At 38.9% G+C, this 16,232-nt stretch overlaps 1 protein-coding gene across 2 annotated transcripts; it reads left to right on the top strand.

The window, feature by feature from the left end:
• Positions 1-5,051: 5,051 nt before the first annotated feature.
• kdm8 (lysine (K)-specific demethylase 8) lies at positions 5,052-15,555 on the top strand. 2 transcript variants are annotated; one of them, XM_012858080.3, is made up of 8 exons: positions 5,052-5,149; positions 8,123-8,607; positions 10,993-11,165; positions 11,807-11,939; positions 12,027-12,092; positions 14,930-15,079; positions 15,161-15,253; positions 15,356-15,555. In XM_012858080.3, exons 1-8 carry the CDS (start codon positions 5,143-5,145, stop codon positions 15,518-15,520), a joined length of 1,272 nt encoding a protein of 423 aa, XP_012713534.2. In that variant the 5' UTR covers positions 5,052-5,142; the 3' UTR covers positions 15,521-15,555. The 2 variants fall into 2 exon arrangements, with proteins under 2 accessions (XP_012713534.2, XP_021169491.2); XM_021313816.2 differs by having other exon boundaries at positions 10,993-11,218; positions 11,812-11,939.
• Positions 15,556-16,232: the final 677 nt, after the last annotated feature.

Raw genomic sequence — 16,232 nt, 5'->3', positions numbered from 1 at the left:
TACATTTTTACCATCTTATTAAAACTCACCCGTCCACGTATGATGGCGATTTCCTTGATGTACATAACCAGATGTGAACTGGTTGTGAGCCTCTAGACCCTTGTAAGCTCTCATTTCCTCAAGAGTGTGCAGAGGGTTTTCACCGAACACCAGGTAATGCACTATGTCGCCGTGCTCTACATTTGGCCAATCATCAGGATTACGGCTAAACAAGGCACCGTGGAGGGCATACGGGTCCATATGGTCGATCACGGAACATTTCCTCAGATATACGTCCTTATCTGGTGGCTCTAGCGTGCTGGCGTACTTATCCATTCGCGATACGATAATATGTGTACGACAACTAGAGATAAGGAAGTGTACCACCCAATATGGCGGACCGGAAGTTGGCCAGTGACGTCAGTGAAAACCCCCTATTGGCCCAAGGGTGGGAATCAAACCCTGGAACAGCTGCAATGGGGGGAATGTTTGCTCAGCCACTGAACCACGTGGCACTCCCATTTAATCACCAGTTTGGAGAGGATCACATGGGTTTTCAGGTTGGAATAGGAAAACATAAAACACATAAAACGCATAAATGTTGTTGTAATTAGGTTTTTACAATGCCACCACAGATCACTGACATCCCTTCACTTTTTCTACATTTTGTTGACACCAAATTTCTCTAAAATCAATTTGAGTGTTTCCTTTTTTTTTTTGCAAGGATCTTAAAATAGCACTCCATAATAACGAAGCTGTGACATTTATTTTATTGCCAAAAGCTTGTTAATCCACCTTTTCATTAGGCTGAAATCTTCTTGAGCGTGTTATTGCAATCTTGTCACACCTTCCTTTTGGGTGTTTTCTCTACAGATCATCTCTTGCTCAGTCAGGCTGGATGGGCAGCATTGGTGGATGGACATTTGTAGGTCTCCTGAAGCCGCTCCTTTGTTATTTTGGCCCCTGAGCAATGGTTAATTGTTGCACTGGAAGAATAATCACTGCCTATAGTCTGCGGACCAGAACAATCTGAGACAGGTTTTCTTAAAGATTTTTTCATTGTTTCCCTGTTGTTTCCTTACCCTCTATGTACATTACTCTCCCAGTTCATTCCACAGAAAAACATCATCATACTGCCAAGACATTAGGGAATGTGTTGGTTCTGTGTTTTTTTTTTTTCTGAAGTCTGGACAAGACGCTTCTAATTTAAACCAGAAAACCCAATTTTGGGTTCATCTTTGGTGGAATCTGGGTGGAATCGGGGTTAATTGGTGTATATCACATATTAAAGAACATTTAAAAACTAAAACATTAACTTTTAATTTATCTCAGGCATCTATGGGAGTCCCCTCCTGATTTTCAAGCCCCATGCAAGCAGTTTTGTTTGCTTGTGCCTGTGGGCCAGTTCCGGATCCATCAGGGCAAAAAAATGTATTCTTTTAGGCAGATAATATCTCCTCTTTGGCAACATTCAAGTGGGCTGCTATGTGGCATTTAGAGAGGAGTGGCTTATTTCTGGCCAATGTGCTCTAAAAGGCAGGGTTTTTGGAGTGTGCGGTGCTGAACTTTTAAAATTGTTCTCGTATCTCCGCCTCAGTGACTATTGGACACTCGGTCACTTCTCTGAGGGCCCTTCCTCTCTGCTGGTGAAGATTCTCAGTCATCCCTTCTTCTCTGTTTAGCTAGTCTGGTTTGGTGGCCAGATCTTGGAAGGATCATGGTGATTCCCGTTGTCTTCCTTTTTTTTTTTAATCATAGAAAGTACAGTGCTTGTCTTGATTTCCAAAGCTGCAATTTTTCTACTTTGTTTCCTAGAATTATGCTTTGACACAATTCAGTTTTAGACATCTGCAGACAACTCCTTTGAGTTCATTGCTTAGCTTCTGCTCTGATATGCACTTTCAACTGTGAGACCTTATAAAGAAACGTGATTTTCATTCCAAACCACATCCAACCTCGGCAGTCAAGCTACAAAAACAATCTTAAGGATTTGTAGTGGAAATAAACTGCACCTGACCTTAGTGTTTACAGTCCAAGTAAAGGGTGTGTGAATAATTATGATCCCCAAATGTTTAAATGATTACATATTTCAGAAAATAAATGAAAAAATGTCAGAAAACTTGCTTTCAGTTTGTCATTATGGATCTATTTTGTAAAGATGGGAAAACTATACCAAGGCTGGTTTTAGAATAGGTTTGTAAAAACAAAATGTGAAAAAGGGAGAGTGTGTGAATACACCCCATTTCCTCTTTTGTTCAGTGCTATGAACAATATCTTTCATACCGCTGTGTTTGAAAACACAGTTTAACAGAGAGGTTCTAAAGAGTAGAAAACAAAGAGTCAGGATAAGGGTTTGTCTTTTATTGCTGCATCACTTTAGTGCATTAATATGTTAGTTTTATTTTATTGGTTTCACTCAGTGTGTATTATTAATTTGTTTATCTCATCCATATTTTCAAGTCAGCCTACATATTATCTTCGAAATGCATTTTTTTTTTTCCAGATGCACTTTCCACTATTGAAAAGGGCATGTTTAAAAAGCGATTTCGAAAATGTATCTTCCATGCCTATAGAAATAATAAAATCTTCTTTGAGGGTGTCATAATTTATGGATGAAAAGGCTAAAATGACTGCTGCTCATCCAGATTGAAAGCAGTTAGATGCAGTGGTTTGGGTACCTTATGAGGATGCCTCCTGGGCGCCAATTGTAGGTTTTCTTTGCATCGTTTTGAAAAGAGAACCCAGGGAAGAAGCGGCGGTCATTTGTAGGGACTATATCTGGTCTGGAAACCCCTCTGGATCCCCAGAAGCTTCCTTGGGTTTATTGAACGTAACGGACCATAGCTCAGATAAGTGAAATATGCTGGACAAACTGACGGAATAAAAAACAGTGTTATAGAACATTAAGATTATGATGCATCTGCTCACCAAAACTAAATTATCTTTTAATTTGCTTTTGGCTCAAGCAGAAGGTAAGAATATCCCGTTTGTGGAGTTTGGATACTGCCGTTTTAGTTGTTTCAGCCTCAAAACCTTCCAGTAAATCTTCTGAAGGCTTTATATATTCTGCGTTGTCGTAAAAGATATTATAGCTCACAATAACCTAAAATTAAATCCTAAACCATTCTCTGAAAGGCTCCAGCTAACAAGGCATCGGGAGGAACAATGATCTCCCCCTTGCTTCCAGGGAAACAGGAGAGAGGTTGCTGACCTCTGTGCATGAAGTCGGTCCTGACAGCACAGCGAGGAACAAAGTTGCCAGACTTGTGACCTTCAGCTCAGCCCCACACTGTCTTACAACCACAGAGTATAACGTGTGTGAATAATGCATCAGTTCTCCTGCTGGGTCCCCCTCAGCCACTCACACAAGCAGAGACGCACCTACACAACATTCACATCATAGTGCAAGGTTTTTCCACACACGGCGTAATAAAGACTGCATGTTTATGACCAGCACGGGTCAGGCGTCTCATAGTATATGGTGTAAGTGCACATGCATATATGTTGCAGTAGCCTTTTTTTTTAGCTGCACTGCAGGCAGGAACAGTTTTACCTCTCTTTATGTTCCAGGATCTAAAGTAAATGTAATCCTACTTTTCCTAATCCAGTTCTGAGAACCGAAGATGCCTTTGCTGCCTTCTGCTTAAGCGTTTTGGCTCGTTATGTCCTGCATGACTGAGAACCTCCAATAGCATGGCCTTGATTTAGTTTCAAAAATGTAAAATCATTTTTTTTTCTATTCTCTTAAATTGCATGTAGAACAGACTTTTTTTTTTTCTTTCTGTTTTTGACTTTTTCCCAAAATAGTAGCAAAAGCATAGTATAATTCAGCGAACAGGCTGCCGTTGTGCTCATCGCAGTAATGTCTAACCTCTGTGAAAGCAAGTGAACAGTAGATCGAGGCAAAAGGATTCTGAATGTTTACACAGCGAGAGTGAATAGAAATGCTTGAGGTGTCTTAAAATCCCCAGAGATCCCTGGAAAGGCAGCGTGTCTCTCTCTTGTTTCTGCCTGCCTTACATACAAGAGCAGCTCAGCGATTTCCACCGAGATTATTTGAATTTCACAGAGTGTTTGACATTTGATAATAGTGCTGAGGGTTTATAGATTCTGGAGTTCCCCCCAATGAAGACTTCCTATCGTGTTTGTTCATGCCCCATCTCTGTGGGGTTGAAAAAAAGGCAGAGGAATATGAAAACCTAAAAATATGATACCTGTGTGACATCAAAAGGACAAATCTGATTATTGTTTCAGCTTTACGTGAGTAGACACAAATCTGTAAGCCTTCAAGGAATATCTATATTTGCACAAATCATCATGAGCAGCTGGGGTTTAGTTTGGAAGGAAGAGGAAAGCAAATGTTTGTCTAACAGTTTTGCCATCATTTATCATGATGGGAGTTATCTCAATGCAGCACAGTTATGAGACAAGCTTGTCCACCTGTTGAGACAGATGCATCAGTGTCAACATGTATGTTAATGAGCTGTCGCCGGAGCTGTGGCTAGTTTCAGCTGGCTGTGCTCGGTTCCACTCGGTCCTGGAGAAGGAGGAGAAGACAGAACTCAGAAGAGAGAGAGAGAGAGAGAGAGAGAGAGAGAGAGATGAACAGATCTCCCGAGCTGCTACACGAAGGCCAAGACGTGGACAAATGCAACTGTGTGGGAGTGTGATGTGGGTGAGTGTATAGATAGTAGGAAACTGCCCACACATGCCAAACAAGTGTGAGCGTGAATTCAGTTTGTGGTTTTTCCTGACGGAGGGAAGATTTCCTGCAGTCTCCCCATCCCGTTACAAAATGAAATCTTATCCGGGGCCAGTCTGACTTCACACACTTTTGTATGTGTTACTTCTCACTTTAAAGCCTGTAGATCAAGACCAGACAATGGAATCGAATTAAGTTCCATCTCTATCAATAACAGAGAATGCCTCAGTATAAAATATCATAAATCCATCTAAATGGTATGAATAACAGTTTATTTGTGCTTAACAACCTCTAATGTTGCCGTTCCCCACAGTTTTTACATCCTTAATCGCGAAGCGGAACTATTGTTTCCTGCCGTTCAAGTTCCAGGTCGGAGTGTTTTTGCTGCGTCATTAGCAGCATAGCTGTGGAGCTATCTTCGTAGTCATGTTTATGATGGGTTTTAAGGTTCGAAAGGGATAATGACAGGTAAATACAGCCTTTTTGTTAGTTATGTTGAATTTAAATATTAGTTATTTAAACAGAGCCTTGTTTTATGATGCGTTCTTGCACGTGCTTTATCGCTTTTGGTCGTGACTATTATTAATTCAAGCTAAACGTTTAAACTTTTTCAAGCGCTAGCTTATATTAAACAGGCTCAATTTATTATTATTATTTATGTCATATAAGGTAATGTTGCTTGATTACGCAACAATTAAATGTTATTTCATTTTTTCGTTTTTTTATTTTATTTTATTTTAAGCCAAACAGTTAAATCTTTACACCATGTGTTTTGAAAACGTTCTCGGTTACTATATTGTTATTTTTTTGTATATACTATGCTTTTCTGTGTTAAAATCTAACTTATTTTTCCATGAATTAATTTATTATTCAAGTGTTTCAAGTTGTCTGAAGCATTATGTACAAAATACCGAAGCAAAACGTTATTCAGGGCGTAGATTTAAGAGGTTCACCAGACTTTTAAGATTAATATTTTGTTTTTTGTTATCTTTGTTTTAATGCAACAACTAAGTGTAACAAACGTTAACCATCTACGGGACAAAAAAATGCAGCAGGACATCTGATAAATTTAGTATTTATGAACCTAACAAGAACATTAAGAGATTAAAACGGAATCAGAATGAGCATTTTTGACAAATATTACTTGGCTATAGGGGTGGACAATAATTAAATATTAATATGTATATATCAATATAAATGTGTTCAATAAAGGTGATATGACATTTCCAATATTTCAATTCTGTAATTTTATGTGTTTTATTTTTTAAAGAAACAATTCTAAAAGTTTGTATAGCCATCTGTTGTGGGCATTCTTTGCAGTTTTTCTGAGGCTTTTATTTTGTTTATGTCTATATTGTAATTATATGGTATTGACGGAAATTAAGAAAAATATGGTGATATAAGTTTTGACCATACTTATTCTGATTGTGATTCTGATCATGCATCAAGGTACATGTCCATAACTTTAAACACAAACTCAAAACAGGGTGAATGCATTTACAGACTGATAAAAATAAGAGTTGTCAGTTTTTGATCTAGACAATGTAGGCATACAGCAGGTCAGTATATGATTCTCATAACTCGTTAACCTTGAGTATAAATGCCATGGTTTTAAGATATCTCGGTTTGAACTCAAACATTTCAAATCAAAATGTATATCAGTGTTCTTGTTGCTCCAAAATAAACTAATATAGGGATTGTTGCAGTTTTAATAACACAGTTGCAAAACAGCTCCATAATGAGCAGATCTCCCTTAATTTTCGTTGCAAGACTACATTTTATTTCTGATTAGAGTTGTTTCCAGCAGCCATATTTGTCTTTTGTTAAGCAAGGGAAAGGTGTTGCAGCCTACTTTCATCCAGCAAAGCGACAGGTATGATCGCTATAAACTGCCTGCAAACAGACAAAATTGTGCTCCTTCCCATAAACCCTAGGAAAAGTGTGACAGGCAATTTTAGTTGTTTTGAAACCATAATTTATCAAAGCCTTTTTTTTTTTAAACCCACGTTTAATTTGATCCCCAGTGAAGGGAAACCTAACCTATTTTGATCCTTGATACGTCTATTCCCGGGGTTCACGTGTATTCACTGAGGAAATGCTTGAGAACTGTAACTTTTGATGTTGTTTGACTATGATTGTTTAATAGAACAGGATAGGATAAATCTTTTTCTCCTGCAGAGTGAAAAGTTGCGTTTGGCTTATCCAAATACAAGAACGGTTTTACAACATCAAACAATAACCAAAAACACAATAAAGCTGTAATAAAAAACAAGCTGGCTAAAAATCAACGAAAATAATAATAATAATAATAATAAAAAAGATTTAATAAAACCAGCTCATTTTGTTACAATGGGCTTGTCATTTTGGTGAACGGAGAATGTGTGATCGCATTTAGTAATAATAATAATTATTATTATAATTATAATTATACTTGTTATATTTATAATTAATAATACAAATAATAATAATAATAATAATAATAATAATTATTATTATTATTATTATTAATAATAATAATAATACGTATAGCCAGTTTAGAGTAAACTGGCTATAATAATAATAATAATAATTATTATTATTATTATTATTATTATTATTATTGTTATTATAGCCAGTTTAGAGTAAACTGCCTGCTGTTTAGCAGATTTAATGACGTGAAAGAGGATGAGAACTGTGGGCAATAATTCTCCCAGCTTGCTTTCTCATTCTGCCAGAGGTGGGTCAAATGTTTCAGGGCTCTTCCCCGCTTTTTTTTTTTTTTTTTTTTGTTTCCTATTGTGTGTGTATATATATATATATATATATATATATATATATATATATATATATATATATATATATATATATATAATTTAGCCTGTTTCTTCTTTGGCAGAAGTGCCTCTTTTTATGTGACTATATCACAATCTGAGTTCACTGGGTTTCCTTAGACATGTGGTTTAATAAAGACAGCCGTTCATTTTGACGAGTTTAGCCCACTTTTGGGTTCATGAGGCTGTGTTCCCGTATAGAAATAAATCAGGTGCTGGTGTATTGGCAGCATCTCCCGCAACACAGACCATCCAAGCATGGATGGAGTAACACGGGGCCAGTTTTTGGCTTTTCCGTGCTGCAAACTGTCGTCGTTGTGCAGTCCTGGCTCGGGGGGTGTCCTCACCTGTGTTTTGTGTTTGCCAGTTAGAAAATTAGGTGCACACGTCTGTTTCCCTGCAGCAGGGAGGCTGTATGTGTGCAACGAGAGCAGGCAGGTTTTTGCAGATTGTTACACTGATGGGCTCACAACCTGCCAGGCACACCGGCGATTACGTTCCAGCCTTTGTCTCGAAAAAAAAAAAAAAAAAAACATTGCATCAGCGTGTTCCAAGTTAGCCTGTGCACGCTTCAGATTAGGATTTCCTGCGGACTCTCACTTTTACCAAATTCTGTTCTCCACCTTTGCAGAGCGCAGGACGGCCTTCGGCTCACCCGCGGCGTCTCTGTGGTCAAAAATCTCCGCCTCTCTGCCTCCCGATGAAGGGCAGTTTCCGCTGCAGTTCAGTGATAAGGTGCCGTTGAGCGTGGTGGAGATGCTGAAACGGGCCCGGCAGGAGCTGTACGGCGGCGGCACGACGGGCGCCGGCCGGGTTCTTAACGCTCAGGTCATTCTGGACTACTCATGGGAGAGGCTGAACACGGGAACCTGGCGCCACGTGGACAAAGAGTGGAGGCGAGTTTACTCGTACGGCTGCCTGTTCAAAGCGGCCGCGCTCTGTCGAGAAGCCCCGTCAGAGGAGGGGATCGTGCAGGCCATCAGGACGTGCGACATGGGTCTGCTGATGGGTGCAGCCATCATGGGGAATATACTTCAGGTCATAGTTTGTATTCTGCAAAGCGAAATAAGGAAATTGGCAAAAGAAGAAGATGATCAGGATCACGTGGAGGCTAAGGTATGTCGTCTTTCTTTTAGACACGTTCCTTGTGTCCCTGCATGAAGGAGCAGTTTTTTTGTGCTGCAGGCAAGATATTTTTGCTCATTTATGAAACTTTTTCTGTATATTTGAATTTCCTCTTGGTTGAGAACACAAGGAAATTCAAAACACACTCAAAAGTCCAGATCAAGGTGTTGGGACCAGGCCGGGCTGATGTTTACTTTCTTGATTTATTTTTTATTTTTTTTACATTTGACTTGAAAAACATTCAAAACCACCAACAGAGTAAGACTGAAACACTTCTCCTCGTTTTCTTGTATTTAAGAGGTGTGAAAAAACAGTGTCACATGTATTTATTGGAGTATCTGTCTTCTGTGTATAATCCACACTACATATCTTTGTCACACAACCTGACAAAGATATGTAAGAAACTTTTTAGCTAAATTCACCTTTTTATTGCACTTTCATACTTGTGCTGTAAAAACTCATAAAACTCATTATTTAAATGCAGGTCCAATGATTTAGCGGAGGAAGAAAGTCCCACATGAAGAAAGAATGTCGTTTTTTGTAACACTTTAACATTTCTTGGTATCAACCATTTTTAAATGCAACTGAAGCATAGGTTAAATTTATATTTGATTAGGGTGTGGAAACTTTTAATTAGTGATAAAACTGTCTGTTTTTCTTATAGTACATCCTGTTGTTAAACAGTAATAAAAATGGCGCGATACATAAGCTTATTTATATAAAGGAGAAAGACTAGAGAACATGCCGGGTACATGTTGATCCTGGGAAGCCAAGAAATGGTGGCAAAAAAGTGCTTCTCCTCCAAGCGTACTTATATCTGTTTCAAAGTTTAAATAACTGGAACCGGGACAACCAGGTGAACAGGGGACCCATGTTTATCCGTCAGCCACACAGAGGATGGGCGAGTCTATGCGAGGTAAAACAACGTCTCCGACGCGCACAGTTAGAACTGCAGCAACGAGTGAAGCCTTGGAATCAATCAAGTCTCTGTAACAACCATAATATTTGATCTTCATGCCAACTGGTTGTGTATCCATGCCAGCAAAGAGCCTGTTCTGTACTGCCATCACAGCGATACAGGTGCTGGTCATATAATTAGAATATCAAGAAAAAGTACTTTTTTTTTTTTTTTGTAAATCTATTTAAAAAAGTGAAACTTGTATATTATATTAATTCATTACACACAGACTAATATATTTTAAGTGTTTATTTCTTTTAATTTTGCTGATTTATACCAGACAGCTAATGAAAACCCCAAATTCAGTATTCAGAAAATACTAAAATTGTGAAAAGGTCCAATATTGTAGACACCTGGTGCCACACGCTAATCAGTTAATTAACTCAAAACAACTGCAAAGGCCTTTAAATTGTCTTACAGTCTAGTTCTGTAGGCGACAGAAGGTCCAAGAGTCTGGAGGAAGAGAGGAAGAGTCACAGAATCCTTGTTGCTTGAGGTCCAGTGTAAAGCTTTCACAGCCAGTGATGGTTTGGGGTGCCATGGCATCTGCTGGTGTTGGTCCACTGTGTTTTCAACGCAGCCGTCTACCAGGAAGTTTTAGAGCGCTTCATGCTCCCTGCTGCTGACCAACTTTATGGAGATGCAGATCTAATTTTTCCAACAGGACTTGGCACCTGCACACAGAGCCAAAGCTACCAGTACCTGGTTTAAGGACCATGGTGTCCTTGTTCTTAATTGGCCAGGAAAAAATGGAGTATTGTGAAGAGGAAGATGTGATACGCCAGTGTCACATCTTCATACTTTTCAGGTGACCAACATTTCTTCAAATCCTTTATTTGTTTTGGTCTTAAGTAATCTAATTTTCTGAGCTACTGAATTTGGGTTTTTTGTCAGGTCAGGTGATTTTGAGATTCAGCATTTTCTTCGGAACAACTGGTGGTTGTATAAATTAACAGCAGGGGTGCCAATAATCTTGGCCCCTATCATTTTTCTATAAACAATTACTTCCTATCCTGTGTTTTTCTTTTTCCATCTGAATAAATGTGCCCAAATTAATGGTTGGATTTTTTTTTATAATGGCATGAAGTCTTTCAAAAAGTGTCAGCTTAGACTTTAGCGGTGAAAGATAATGTATATATTTATTTTATTGACAATAAATGTGGAGGGTTCCATATATTATCCAAACTAAAAAATGTTTTATTTCTTCTTTCAGCTGTCAGGGACGTTATATTTTGCTTTCACAATAGTAAAAGAAATGAAACACCCAGATAACTGAAAACCCAGCAACCCAAAGCTAACTTAAATGATTGCCAGTTGTTTAGTGAAACTTCTTGAATATTCTTTGGGTTAGCGTGCTCTGACGTTAAAACTTGCCTTGTTTTACTTTTTTTGTTTTTTTGCTCTGCCATCATTAACAGAAAAGGAAGATTGCGAGCTCACATGTCGGTCTAATCAGAGAAGAGTTGGCAGTTCCCAGAATTAAGTGTCCTTCACTGGAAAGCTTCAACGCAAACCACCTCCTTCCCCTCAAGCCAGTGATTTTAGAGGGGATAATTGACCACTGGCCCGCCCTCAACAAACGTCCCTGGAGGTTTGTTTTCTCCCGATCTACGCGGATTCAGATGAACATTGTGTTTCTTGATGGTAGGCCACATTACCGTTGCTGTGCAGGTTTATTTTCAGATGATTTGATGTAAAAAAAAAAATAAATAAAAAATGTTCTTTAATGTGAAGAATTTACATTTAGTCCATTAGAATAAGCTTCTGTTATTAACACTGTCCTCCAGGTATGTTCAGTCCAGCAAAGTAATCAGACTGATCCACACTTGTAACAAGAGCTGAGAGCCCTTGTTGGGCCGAGCGGCCCGGGAAGCTGGAGGACTCTCATATAGAAGGACAACTGACACATAACACACAAACTTAAACAGTCCGAATGGTATTAAAATGTAAGTTTTAGCTTGATTTTATTGAAATAAGTGGGAAATGGAGCACAGAACGGTTCGTTTATCAACATATTTTAGTTATTTCAGTGTATCTATAGGAATTAGCGTCCCCCTCTCTGTGTTTTCTGCCTCCGCCACTCCGACTTTTAACACAAAGCCCTGATTGTCTGATTCACATCCAAAAGGGCTGTTTTACCATGTTGTTGTGCACTCCTCGAACCACAAAGGCCGTGCATTTTTTTTTTTTGCCTTTCATCTCATGGATAGTAATTATCTCCCTTCTGCGAAGCATAGAGTACCTGAGGTCTGTGGCCGGCTGCCGGACCGTTCCTGTTGAGGTGGGGTCCCGCTACACAGACGAGGACTGGTCACAAACGCTGCTTACAGTCAACGAGTTCATCGACAAATACATTTTGAATAAAGTGAGTGCCTCCTTTTTATTTTTAGTCCGCATGATAATTCCTGTGGTGGGTAAGATGAGTTATCATGCCGTGTGTTTTGTTTCCCAGGGTCAAGTGTCTGAGAATGGACACAAAGCTGTGGGTTATCTTGCTCAGCACCAGCTTTTTGATCAGGTACAGGTACATTTGATCTTATATGTTAATGGCAGAGTTGTTCTGTTATCTTTCATGTATTTTCTCTTTTATACAGTGCCTTACAAAGCTAACCCTCCCCCTCAGACTATGTTTTGTTACAATGCGGCGTCACAAAGGATCTTAGATTTATGGGATACATGGTTTTTGCACGTTTTTGTTAATCAAAATCTCAACAGGGTGGTTTACGCTTTACTTTTTGTTCTTTGTAAAGTAGTTTCAGGTTGGGTAGAGAGCTGCTGTGGGCTTCATTTGGGTCTAGCTCTGACTGGATGTCTTCCTGCTGGCAGACTAACCTCTGCCTCAGTCTTGAATCTCTCGCAGTCCTTAACAGGTTTTCCTCCAGGATTGTTTTGTATTAAGCTGCTCCATCTTCCCCTCAGCTCGGATCAGTTTCCCCATCCCTGCTGCAGCAAAGCATCCCCGCAGCACGATGCCGCTACCGCCATCTTTTACTGTAGGGATGGTGTGCTTGTTAATGTTGTGCTGCACGCAGCGCACGATCACTATATTCCCAATTAAAGAGATTGAAGTTAGAAGTTCTAGCATGATGTAATGTGACCATGTTCAAGGGCTTTGAATACTTTTACATGATACTGTAGGTACTTTCCAGCATAAAGCCAAAGCCAATCAATGACAGGGCGTCAGTTTGTTTCCCTTGGAAAGCTCTACTAATTGGAGCCTTGAAATGATTGATTTGTTGTCCAGGCGTTTGTTTTTTTTCTTCACATCATCGTGTTGAACTGATTTAGATAAGCTGTACCTTTTCGTTTGTTTGGCACATCTTAAAAGAAGAATTGGACAGCTAGCTGTTCTGAAATATTTATCATAAATCCGCAGTTTGATCAAAGTTGAAAAGAACCCTAAAGTGAGAAAGCAAGAATTCATTTTTTTTCCCCAGAGTTTAAGAGGCACAGGAGTAAAGTACTCTATAAGACATTCTTTGTGTTTAAAAATGTCCAAAAACAACAACAAAGTACTAATATTAAAATGTATGAATGCTCTAACACATTTTTTTGCTCTAACCTTTGATATAAGGTAATCCGCTGTAGATTGCGCTTTACAAAAGGGACCAAGCATAATTTTCATGCTTGAGACGTTTTTGTTTGTAAAGCAAAAACTCTGCATGTTTTCCTTTCACAATCAACTATTGCTTTATAGCTATTGGGAAGTTCACACAATCCCAGATGGACGTTTGAGTAACCAGACAGACTCAAAATAAACACATCGTTGTGCATAAAGGTTAGACATTCTGGGATGGTTTATTTTTTAAAACATTTCATTTCATGCTGCAGGAAAATGGGAAATTGCTGGAAACCATTTCAAGATATTGCATAAAGAAATGGTGGTACTCTTGGATTAAATAGCACTAAAAAAAGGTCAAATTAAGTAACATGATGAGGTCTACAATCACGTCTGTGGCTCTGTGTTCACCCGTCTGGGATATTTTAATATAAAATCCATAATGTGGCATCACGGTACTCAAAAGTATGAATCATCAAATTTATCCGTTTTTTCAGGGCTATAAAAATCTGTATTAAAATTTAGAAATTAATTCGGACAGGATTTTATTTGGAAAGCATTTTAATGATCCACATTTTCCTCACTACGCTCTTTCTTTTGAATCTTTGCGTTGTCCAATCCACTTTCCTCGAGCCTCTGATTTTAGTCACCAAGATCTAAAGCAGCTGTGGATGTGCAAGACAGTAAAAGTCCATCCATGTTCCTAGACACATTTCGGTAGTTTTATTGTACAGCACCAAAAATATTGTAGCATATCAAATATTTAGTCCTAGAAGTCGATTTGTGGTATTGCACACATTGATATTGCAACTCCAATCCATATTCAGTGCTGTGAAAAAGTGTTTGTCGTCTTACAGATTTCATCTTTTCACGTCTGAATGTTTTAGATTGTCAAATTGTAATATTGAACAAATATCACGTGACAAAATACAAATTGCATTTTTTTAATAATGATTCAATTTGTTAGTTGATTTTATTTTTAGGCTTTTAAGATTATGAATCTGATGGTTGATACCTGTCAATGGTGCTACTGTATTGCTAGGTCCCTCTTGGATTTTTTTCTTTAAATCTCAATAAAAAAAATTCTGCGTAATTAAATGTTTATATTTATTAAAGGAAAATGACCTAAATCACATTAAATCATGATGAATCAACTGTGATTAATCACATCTTTTTAGAAACGTAGTGAGTTAATTTCATTAGCCGTACACGGGCATGGATACAACACATCAAGCCCTGACCCAAAAACATCCATGAACGGATGAGAAACTAAACCATCGACATCAGTCATTTTGGAAAGGGTCATTGCCAGCTGTTGCAAACATTTGATCACAGTTGTTGCTGCCAAGGGTGCCAACAACTGGGCATCAGGTTTGGTGAGCAATTATTTAGTCACATAGGACAGAGTTGCTTTGGATAGCTTATTTTCCTTTATTGAATGACATTAGTGTCTGAAAACCTCTTTTTTTTATCTACTTTGTCCGATATAGTAATTAGCAGATCTCAAAGTTTGAATGGTGGCAAAAACAAAACAAAAATCAGTTTCAAAGCACTGTATTTTGCAGCTTTATTAGCAGTCCATGCTGCAGTCGTTAGCTTGGTGAGCTGATAAATTCAACAATGCCTCCTTTAAAACCATGGATCTTTGGGAAAATGCAGTGTAATACACCAATCATTAATATACAAAGCACTGTATTGTGCAGGCTTGTATTCCGTAGCTGAAAAATAAGAGTTAAATGCTCCTATAACACATAACTAATGTATTTAGAGAAAGTTTGTTTAATTTCCCCACTCAGATTCCAGAGCTGAAAGAAGACATCCGCATCCCAGATTATTGCTGTCTCGGGGAAGGCGATGAAGATGACATTACTGTAAATGCATGGTTTGGACCCAAGGGTACAGTATCTCCTCTTCACCAAGATCCTCAGCAGAACTTCCTGGCTCAGGTGACTACAGCTATTCTCTTTCAAAACATCTGCCGCCTGATCAGAGCATAACCACTTGGGACTTCCTTTGCATATCTAAAGGTAGTGGGAAGCAAATACATACGGCTGTATTCCCCAGAGGACACGGAGAAGCTTTATCCCCACGAATCTCAGCTTCTTCACAACACCAGTCAGGTGCGATTGACGGTCTATAGAGAAAGCATGTGTCGCACCTGCCACGAAAACTAAAAAAAAAAAAATTCCCAGTGTTTGAAGTTTCTGAACTCTTCTGCGCAGGTGGAGGTGGAGAATCCAGACGCTGAACGCTTCCCTGAGTTTGTCAAGGCGGCATATCTCGAATGTGTCTTAAAGCCCGGAGACGTGCTGTTCATCCCCGTCAAGCACTGGCACTATGTCCGATCTTTAGAAGTCAGCTTCTCTGTCAGCTTCTGGTGGTCATGACTTCATTTTCTAATAAAATCTATTCATTCTCCATTTTGCTGCTGTTTGGAGTTTTTTTTTTTTACCCAATGGGAGGTTAATTTCCTGGAACGTTATATCACACAAACCTTTGAGAGCTGAACACACACCGCCGAATGATTAGTCTAATTCAGCTGCTGATGACTGGAACAACGTTTATTGTGTGCTAAGCTAAATGCCGCATAAACTAACCAAAACACTACAGATATTAGTCATCTGATTGGATATTATTCTCTTTGGAAATTGGCTTATTTAATCGTCTACGCCACCTCATTCATACAAATATCCTACAACGTGTGATTTCCATAATTCTGGGAAAATGAGACAAGTCCTCAAATTTAATAACCGAGCGAGCTACAGGTACAGAAGAGTTGTAACTCCGAATATAAGCGACAGTCTGAGGCAATCAAGCAGGTCACAGAAGAAAATGATTGAAATAAATGAACCAATCTCTTGGGCATACACAGACTCCGAAATTAAAACAGCCTCTCCGGATAAAAGCCCTAACAGTAAAACTCATTCTCTCACACCCAAAAACACAATAACCGATGACACGGGGAGCATGCTGCGCTTTTCAAAGCCCCAGTGGTGCATGCCGCACATCCGCTTCAATCAGATCTGCCTATTACGGTGGTGAAGATGTGGCAAAGTGAGAGCAGATCGGCTCCGGTGTGCACAATTGTTCACGTTATCA

Source organism: Fundulus heteroclitus, chromosome 16 (genome assembly GCF_011125445.2).
Source record: "Fundulus heteroclitus isolate FHET01 chromosome 16, MU-UCD_Fhet_4.1, whole genome shotgun sequence".
Lineage (NCBI taxonomy): Eukaryota > Metazoa > Chordata > Actinopteri > Cyprinodontiformes > Fundulidae > Fundulus > Fundulus heteroclitus.
This window is presented reverse-complemented; position numbering and strand designations above follow the sequence as displayed.